General features: G+C 44.3%; 1 protein-coding gene across 1 annotated transcript; it reads left to right on the top strand.

The window, feature by feature from the left end:
* Positions 1 to 376: 376 nt before the first annotated feature.
* On the top strand, positions 377 to 4,351 carry SFRP2 (secreted frizzled related protein 2). The gene is made up of 3 exons (XM_026088246.1): positions 377 to 999; positions 1,748 to 1,828; positions 3,294 to 4,351. Exons 1-3 carry the CDS (start codon positions 507 to 509, stop codon positions 3,596 to 3,598), a joined length of 879 nt encoding a protein of 292 aa, XP_025944031.1. The 5' UTR covers positions 377 to 506; the 3' UTR covers positions 3,599 to 4,351.
* The last annotated feature ends 5,391 nt before the right edge of the window (positions 4,352 to 9,742 follow it).

Below are 9,742 nucleotides of genomic sequence, written 5' to 3'. Positions count from 1 at the left end.
GGGGGAGAGGAGGGTCCCGTCCCTCTACAATAACTTTATTAACTGCAAAGCTCACCTTAAACTACCCACAACCTGAAAGCGGCCCCTCTCCCCTTGCCCAGACAAGGAGCTCCGAGGGCTTTTGTGGTTCTTTGTTCGTGGGGATCTTTTCCCCCCTTCCCCGTGCATGCACTGTAACATTTCTTTTAAGGATTTCCTGCCAAAAGACAATCCCCCTGAGCAAAAGCAGACCAAAAAAGTAGTGACCAATCCTTTTTGGATGGCTGTCACAAGGCTCCTCCCAGTCCCCCGCTCCCCCTTCCATTTGCATACAAAAAATCCAGAAAACTCCCGTTTGCCCCTGCATCTCGCTCAGACCCTCCATCCCTGTCTGCCAGGCAGGAGTCCGGGCTCGGGGGCAGCTGCATGAGGCAGAGGGGAGCGGCGCGCCAGCCCTCCGCCGCCTCTCCGTCTGCGAGCGCCCGTGAGTGAGGCTGCCCCGGGTCCCCGCCCGCGAGCGCCCCAAAATGCAGCGCTGCCTCTGCGCCCTGCTGCTGCTGGCGTCCCAGTGCCTGGGCTCGGCCGCGGGGCTCTTCCCCTTCGGGGAGTCCGACTTCTCCTACAAGCGCTCCAACTGCAAGCCCATCCCCGCCCCGATGCTGCTGTGCCGCGGCATCGAGTACCAGAGCATGCGGCTGCCCAACCTGCTGGGACACGAGACGGTGCAGGAGGTGCTGGAGCAGGCCTCCACCTGGATCCCGCTGGTGCAGAAGCAGTGCCACCCCGACACCAGGAAGTTCCTCTGCTCCCTCTTCGCCCCCGTCTGCATCGACGACCTGGACGAGATCATCCAGCCCTGCCACTCGCTCTGCGAGGAGGTGAAGGAGAGCTGCGCCCCGGTGATGTCCGCCTTCGGCTTCCCCTGGCCCGACATGCTGGACTGCAGCCGCTTCCCCAAGGACAACGACCTGTGCATCCCCCTGGCCAGCAGCGACCACATCCTCCCGGTCACCAGGGAAGGTAAGCGGGAGCCGCCGGGCCGCCCCCGGCTCGGCAGCGCTGCCCCGGCGCCAGCCCCGCGCGGCGGCAGCGCGCTCGCCCCCCGCGGCCGCAGCGAAGAGCCCCGGCGGCGCCCGGCACCAGGCGGCGGGGCACCCCCTCGTCCCGCGGCGGGCTCGGAGCCGCGCACCGGGCTCAGGCAGGCTTTTCCGAGGGGCCCCTGCTGCGGGACCGCTGCGATTTCCCCGGAGCCTTGAAAATAGGTGCTGCGGTGCCAGCCCCCTCGGCGGTGCCAGCCCCCTCGGCGGTGCCAGCCCCCTCGGCGGTGCCAGCCCCTGGGACCAGCCCGCAGCCCTCAGCCTTTCCCCTTCTCCCTCCCCGGAGGGAAGGTCTGTGACCCGCACGGAGCCGTCAGTAACGCAGACCTCCTCTTTCTGCAAAGATCATCGCTGAACCGCAGGGTCGGGCTGGTTTTGTTGTTGTTGTTGTTGTTGTTTTTCCTCTTCCTTTACCACCCCCCTTTTTTTGTTCGTGTTTAAAAAAAAAAAAAAGTATTGGTTTAAGTATTACCTTAAAAGTACTTCATGCGCGTCCCCCTTCCAGTGGCTTAGAAGCAAAGTAAGGCTTGTCAAAGGGGAAAGGCAGCTCCATGCAGGAGAAGGCACATAGTCCTCTGAGGGATGGAAAAACGCGCTTCCCCGAAGGGTTCCCAACGCCACCTGCTGTTCTTTTCTCCCTGAGCCTGATGAGGACTGTCTTGCATTTCCAGCACCTAAGGTCTGCGATGCCTGCAAAAACAAAAATGAAGATGATAATGACATTGTGGAAAACCTCTGCAAAAATGACTTTGGTAAGTGGAAGCACAGTCCCTCGATTAAAGCTGGAGAACTTAGGGTCTTATCCTGACACGATCATGTACAACTCCCAGTGAAGTCAGTGAGAGATGTGTCTGAAAAAAGGCAGGGCTTTGTCTTAGCTGCAGACTGACCCATCCATCCTATCATGTCTGACTGTTTCAGTTATGAAATGCAACATCCCAGCTCAGAATAAAAAGTGGTCCTTTTAGAGTCTTTTTCTATTTGCTGCTTCTCTGCAAATAAGTCTTTTGAAGTTTATGTGGAAGTTTATGTGTACTCATTTATGTGGATGGCGCAGGAAAGTCAAACAGTAAAATGAAAAAGAGGAATCTTTCATCTAGAGTATTGCCTGGGGAGCAGTACAGCAAAGCTTCATTTAGACGTATGAGAAAGAGCCACATGATGGATCTCATGTATAGTTAGAAAGAAAGACTTTCTCTGCAGATTAAGAGTGAAGCTCTAGATATAATTTGACAGAGAAGGTAATGCATGGACAATTGGGGATATAAACTTAATGTGAAGATCGAGGGTTGGAGGAGGACAAGAAAGCCCCTTGAACACAGACAACTGAACAGCACATTATCCACACATTAGCATTTCTAGAGAAAAGGGGAATAAGGAGGGGAATCCTTTTATAATTGGTCAATGTTTATACCTGGAGACAGATTTGTAGTGTAAATATCTACAATAATTCAAAGGCTTTTCTTACCAAAGGAAAGGAGAAAAAAAAAATGAAACCATGACTGTGGAACATAATTGCTAAAACAACCAATAGCTTTGGCCTGGCAAATTGCACTCGGATAAATCCTCCTAAAGCTAAACATACCCCATAGATTCTTAAAGAGCCCTGTATCCCCCTTCTAGTTATTTTACCAAATCGAATGCAGCTGTTGGACCAATTTGCCCTCCATGGGATCTATTCTTTCAAAAAAACAATACATGTGAAATATCATTTCCTTACAGGTTTGCCTAAAATCCTCTCCAGCCTAATAAATTAAGTTTAAAAGTTTTCAGCCAGAGCAGAGATCAGATTCCAGATTAGGTTTAGGTACTCGCCTTCCCAACTCCCCTTCAAATTCTAGTTTCAGGAAGACACTCCTATCCCAGCAAAAAAACAGAGCGCCTGCCTAATGCAGCAAACCTGCCTTCTCCCTGTTTGCAAACAGAAAAAAGCTGGAGAAAATTTTAATTTAGAAAGGAAGGAAAAAGTGGGGGAGGGGGAGCAGAGAAAAGAAACCCAAAAAAACTCAACCCTAAGGTTGATTCAAACTGAAATGACTTGCATGCCCTTTGTGGCTTTAGAAATGGAGCCACCTGCTGCCTCTTCTGTCAGCYCTGACAGTTTAATTAGCAATAGAGCACCTCCCTCCCCAGGTCCTCTTTATGTGCACTAATGGGAAAAAAAACCCTCTCAATCTCTCTCCCTCATCCCACTTCCCCCTCCCCTCACTCTGTTAGCCTTGAAGATAAAAGTGAAGGAGATTGCCTACATCAATGGGGATACCAAGATCACCCCTGAAACAAAGAGCAAAACCATCTACAAGCTGAACGGGTTGACGGAAAGGGATCTGAGGAAGATTGTGCTCTGGCTCAAAGGTGGCCTCCAGTGTACCTGCGATGAGATGAATGACATCAACGTCCCTTACTTGGTGATGGGGCAAAAGCAAGCTGGGGAACTGGTGATCACCTCACTGAAGCGGTGGCAGAAAGGGCAGCGGGCTTTTAAGCGGTTCTCCCGCAGCATCCGCAAACTGCAGTGTTAGTTGCCCCTGCTCTGGCCACATCCAGCAGCCGCCTCCATCCTGAGCTCTCCATTTGGTCCCCCAGGTCCCCTTGCTTCATCCCCTCTGAGCCTCAAGGTGCAGCAGGCATCAGACACAGGGACCATTCCCTGAGAGAGGAGGGAGGCCTCTGTTTTTGTACAWAGGTTAAAGTATAATAAAAAATCATGACTATTTTGGGGATCAAAGTATCTTGCTTAAAGCTTTTTTTTTTTTTTCTTTTTTGAGTGCAGGTGTGACTTTGGTCTGAAGTTTTTCCCTCTTCATTTTGGTAATACTGGTCAATTTATATTGCTACTTCTCTGTATACATGCATGTTTGTTGTGCAAGAGTAGGAGATGCAAAGAAAGACAGTCACATGTGTGACTGGCCTGTCACAATGGATATGACTTTGTCACTGAGGTGAAATGGCTTGCCATCTATATTAATGCTATAAAGATCATGTTACAACTCTTGCATGTGATACATAGGCACCAATAAGAGCATATTAACCATTCTCACATCTTTTTTTCTACAAGTCTGAGCCCTTCCCTCTCAGAGAAATGAACAAGTTTTGGAGCTGGTTGATCTGAACGCAACTTTTGTTTTTTAATTTTGCAAATTAAACCATCTGTAGCCTGTTTGTAATATACCTAGTGGTTAACCTGAAAGAGTTGTAAAATATTGCTTTAATTAACCTTGTAAATACTCCAGATAAATGTTATATTCTTGTATATAAACTTTACATCATAGTTTACCCATTGTCTTGGTCTGTTTTGGGAGAGGATTTACTTTACTCTGTTCTGGCAGAAGTGGGAGAAAGTCATCCAACTGGGTTTTGTCATGGCAAAGCAAAACTTGTCCTTCCACCCCAAATGGTCAACAGAGAAACATGCAAAGGTTCTAGTGCAATCAGAAAAACAATGATGGACTTCACTTCCCCAAAAATCAATAGGCAACCTCAAAGATCTGCTCAAGGGACACAAGACTGGGGTTCAGTCAGCTCATTTTAATACATTTTCTGTTGGCCTCTTCCAGATGAAGAGTTTTCTGTTGTTCCTTTGTTTGAATGCCTGCAGTTTCATTTCATCTTCTCAGAAGACTTTGCTCTCAGCTGATGCAGAACTGCAATGACCATTTGCTTAAAAATCAAATCTATTTACACATTTATTACATTTTAAAAAGATAATGAGTGCAAGAGTAGACAGAAGAGTCTAATGTGCAACTATCCAACAATTCAGAATTATTTAAATGGTAGAACAAGGCATGTCTTGTGTGTGTATATCCTCATTTATTTTCTTTCTAAGTAAAAATAAAGATCATTTGCACTACCTAACAATGCAACTAAAGGAATGTTTTTCAGCAGTTTTCTTAAAAATATTTTCCAAGGAAGGGCATTGCCTGCTCGAATTTTATTGTACTCATCTTGCAAAAATACAAATGTAGCCTTGCTTCCTAGTGCTGCCACACATACAAAATTCCTCTTACCTTCACTGAGAGGATGAGAAGCCCTGCATTTCCAAGAACAAAATTTTGTGTTGACTGCTCAGACAAAATGCAAATCCATCACTTTTTACATTTTAAAGTGAAAAATTCTTATTAATTTCATACCTTTAGTGTTAATTTTTCCCCCATCAGGATAAAAAGTTACAATTTTAAGATCCACCATATTAAATTTGTTTTAGAAAAAAGAATCGTTGGCCCTCTCCCAAAGTCTTCATGTACTCACTGCACCTGATACAGTCATTTGTAGGACTGTTGTGAACAAGCAACACAAGATCAGACCTCATCAGTGTCCTTAAAAGTACAGAATATAAAACAAACAAGAAGCCCCACTTAAAACTGGCTCTTAATTCTTTTGTGAAATTGTATCTTTATTTAAAGGCCAATACATCGCTGAAATGTCATTAAAACTTTTCTTCTGAATGAACCTAGCTTCTCTGGAAACAGGTTTGAATCTTTTCTTGCCATGGCATAATTATTTGAATACCAGCACTGTGTCCATGATGTTAGAGAGCTGTGAGCATCCAGATGTCACACAGCTCTACCCATCTCGCTCAGCATATAATGTAATACCTGACACTGAACAGGCCTTGGGCTGAGAGGGGACACGCTCATAGATAAAGGGCAGGTGGTTGAAGACGAGCCTGCAGAAAATGAGACTGTGCTGAGTGGTGGAGGAAAGAGCTTCGAAGAGTCAGTAGTTGCAATGCAGTCTCCAGGGACCGAAGACAAACAGCCAGGATTGCTCCACTCAGTCAGCGTGGAAGCACGCTTTGCAGATACTAACTCCTCTTACAGCAACAATAAAATTATCTTAATTAGGCTGTCCTTGAAGGCAGCAGTACTGACACTGATGAGCACAGACAGGTCACAACTTACTCACTCTGGGGTTATGCTAAGGCCAAAACATAACAAATTTTTGCTAAATCAGTTAGATGTATGAAAAGACATGATCTATGACCAACATCACTCTGTCAAAATATATTCCTCTTCCTCCATCACAAAGCAAGCACTGTTACACCAGCAAAATCACGCTCCTATCAGAACAATTTCAGGAGAATAAGAATAAATGAGACTGGCAAACATTCAATTTTACTAGTATAATCAGTGTCCAGGATTAGGAGCATTCTGCCAGCACTGTACACCTTTACTGATAAAGCCTTCTAAACGAGACCCTGGACTGAATCATTGGGACTATTCACCCTCAGGGTGAATCGGCAGTGGCAAATCAACCTTTCATATAAACAGGATTTAGGCAAATGTGAAGAGGAATAGGACTCACGTTCTCCCAATTTAGTTATATAATATGTTATTCTAATGGCATCACATTAAAAGAGGGGTAATATTCACCACACCACAGAGAGGGAGAGTCAGTGTTTGTGTTGTACACTCTTTTCCAAAGGTGTGTAAAACAGACATTGCAAACTATTCAACCGAAAATTACGATTTTAAAGTCACAGCTTGCAGAAACTTCATCTCCCAGACGCTGGTAAAGAAGTAAACATACAAAAATTTCACATTTTCACCCTTACTCTAATTTGCTCAACAATAATTGAAAATCTTTTGATTGTGTCAGGCAAAGAGAGAACCAAATGTGCAACAAAAAGTTATGCAGATCTGTTATCTCTGATCAGTGCTTCACATTTATTTCACAGTAACTTCATTACATGGGATGGTATGGGATGGTATGGGATGGTATGTTTCTAGCAGAAACATTTTTGCAATTGACAAAAAAATGGCAACCCACTGTTGCATTTTTCAGACACTTTTTGTCTTCCTGTAATTGAAAAAACATTGTTAGACAGCCAATTATGTAGCTCCCATTGTATTTGCTTTCATAAAAACTATAAAAGCAGTTGACTACAATGGATTAGTTTAAGAACAATAATAATGATACTTGACATTTATACAGAAGTTTCCATTTAAGTTTCTCAGACTGCCTTCACAAAAATAAGCATTAATATCCCTATTTCGCAGATCAGGAAAATGAGGCACAGTGAGGTGAAATAACTCACTCAGAACCACCCAGCAAGTCCTTTACAGTCATAAAGAGAAGCATATTTTTGACTCCAAGTTTTACACTCTAATCACTAGACCACAGCAATCAGAATGATTTAGCTTGGTATATAATCAAGGCATAATAGTAACCAAAGACTCCCTTCAACTTCTTTTTCCTCCCCCTCGAATGTGTAAAAAAATGACTGTCCAAATTCAAATTTAAAACCCATTGGCAATATTCCTTGCAGTCTTTTCCTTTCTTCCTTATTTATCATTCTCTCTATCCCTTAATTGCTTCTTAATCCTATTCCTTTCTCCCTCACTTCTCATTCACTTCAGATGCCCACGGAGAAGCCATTCAGTCTCTCTCACCCCTTTTCATACACCCACTTTTTCCCTCAGTAAGTTTTATTAAAGAACTCATGTAGTATAAGTGCACACAAGCCACACAAATCTTAATGACCAGCTTAAGATATAAAAACCCATCCAGGAAATGCAGCAAGATACATTTTAATTTAATCATTTTCTGCAAGGACASGAGGGAAGTTAGATGCCACAAGGCATCTATGCAGATCTATGCAGATGCCATGGGCACATGCTGGTCACCGCAGACACAGGCACTACTCCTATTCTGTGATAGGAAAATATACAGATACATAAAGAACAGCAAGATAAAGTATGTCTTCCCTTGCACGTCCAGTTGTCCTGCACATCTTTCTGCCCATTGTTATACTCTACATTCCCCACCTGGGCCACAGTGCCTCTCTCTCAACACTCTCTGCTAGACGCTTCCAGATACCTCACTACATCTCTTCAGTCATCGAGGGGACAGACAGGCTCAAGTGGAGCCACCATGACACAAGAACGGACCACCTTATCATCCCTGGGCACCAGCTGGAGCATGAGTGCTTTCCTTGCAGCTGTCAGGGCAGCTCCTTCGCTGCTGCTTCTGCTACCTGCTGCCACTCTCACCAGACCTACCAGCTGCATGAGCGCTCATGGTGCATGCATGGTTGCCAATGCCAGAGAAAAGGTGATGGATTGATCAGTACCAGAAGAGTAGGAGGCCTCCCTTAGGTCAGGTTGCCAAGGTTTTTGTTATTGGAGCCAGAAGTTCTTACTTCTGGGGTTCAGAGAMACGACTGTATGATTTATCCAGAAGTTGCTTTCTTATCAGCAGATATAGATCCAGTACAGCCTGACTGTCTGATGAAACAACCACAGGAATGGATCTTGTTTGCCTCTGCACAAAGAGAAGAGTGCAAGATACGCACATCATAAGAATCCAAGACCTCAAGCTGTCTTGCAAACATAAATTAGCTCATGCTATATTCCTTTGGGATGAGTTTAATAGGGTAACATTTTCCAAATGCATCAAACCCACTTTAAGTTGAGCTGTGGGCTCCTAAATCACCTAGATGCCTTGGAAAATATTAGCCACTATCCCCCACTTTGCAGGCACAAAGTTAAAGCCAGTTGGCCGAGGTCAGCCAGCAAGCTTGTCACCCAGCCAGAAGGAACACCTCAGCAATCAGCCAGCCAGCCCATCGCTCTCACAACTGATCAAAATGACTAATGAACACACAAGCTGAAGAGCAAAGTAGCTGATGTAGCAAACTTCAAAAGCAATTACTGTACACACAGAAAAGCTGTCCCGCAAGGAAGCACAGTGCAAGTTAGGAGGTATGCTAAATGTCTTCCAGAGTAGACACAAAAAAAGAGCATATATGCCATTTAAAATCCATGATATGGCAATAATATTCATGCAGCTCTTTAAAAACCCAAATGATTCAGATCATCCTTTCAGAAAAATTTTCAGTTCATAAAGGTGGTGCTAAAACGATGAAATATTTTCTATTTGGATACAACAGGTTGCCATTAGAGTCACAGCCTGCTAAAGCACAACTCACAGACATAGGAATGACCTGAAAAGGTAGCAGCAATGCTAATTTAAGCACAAATGCTTTAAACTTTTCTGGTCTTTGTATTCAGAGCTTAACTCTGACTGTTCAATGTCATCATTAAACATTAAACTTTCCATACGGAGCCACTATGGAAGGACAACTTAGAATTTTCCATTGATAGGTGTTTTTATCAGGCAAGAGATAACTAATCCTTCCTAGACATTTTCCCTGCATTGTTAGTTTGTTTCAGGCTGCTAACATTGTCTAATTGCCTTTTTTGTTATGCGAATGTTAAACCATGTGCAACAGTGAACCCCAGTTGGTTACACACTGAGACAGGTGCTTTAGCGGCTGAAGGACTCACATCAAGCACAAACAGAACTATCAATCATTTCAGTTTACCTTGAGACACAAACCTGAATTAAGCTATGCCACTTTATAAGCAAAACAACAGATAAAACAGTTTGATTGTAATGCATAAGAAAAAAGTTTTGAGAGGTAGAATTTCAGAAACTAGAGCAACCAAAAAAAAAAAAATCAGGCAAGGCAAGAAAAGATATTGTAAGTTAAGAATTAAGGGGTTTAATGGTTTGTTTTTAGCAAAGGAAGAGAATGATTTTGAGGAGAATCTTATAGCCTCACACAGTCCCTCTGTTTCCTGGAGGTTCCTGCAGAGCATTGGTGACAACTTCTTGACACAGGTGGTGGAGGAGCCAACAAGGAGAGGTGTGCTGCTGGACCT

The sequence above is a fragment of the Apteryx rowi genome, unplaced genomic scaffold, assembly GCF_003343035.1.
Source record: "Apteryx rowi isolate R43461 unplaced genomic scaffold, aptRow1 scaffold_76, whole genome shotgun sequence".
NCBI lineage: Eukaryota > Metazoa > Chordata > Aves > Apterygiformes > Apterygidae > Apteryx > Apteryx rowi.
The sequence above is the reverse complement of the archived record's forward strand: the minus strand, read 5'-3'. Positions and strand labels throughout refer to the sequence as shown.

Coding starts and splice junctions, on each gene's coding strand:
- SFRP2 (XM_026088246.1), top strand. CDS start 507: ATGCAGCGCTGCCTCTGCGCCCTGCTGCTGCTGGCGTCCCAGTGCCTG. Junction 1,000..1,747: donor CCTCCCGGTCACCAGGGAAG/GTAAGCGGGAGC, acceptor TTGCATTTCCAG/CACCTAAGGTCTGCGATGCC. Junction 1,829..3,293: donor CCTCTGCAAAAATGACTTTG/GTAAGTGGAAGC, acceptor TCACTCTGTTAG/CCTTGAAGATAAAAGTGAAG.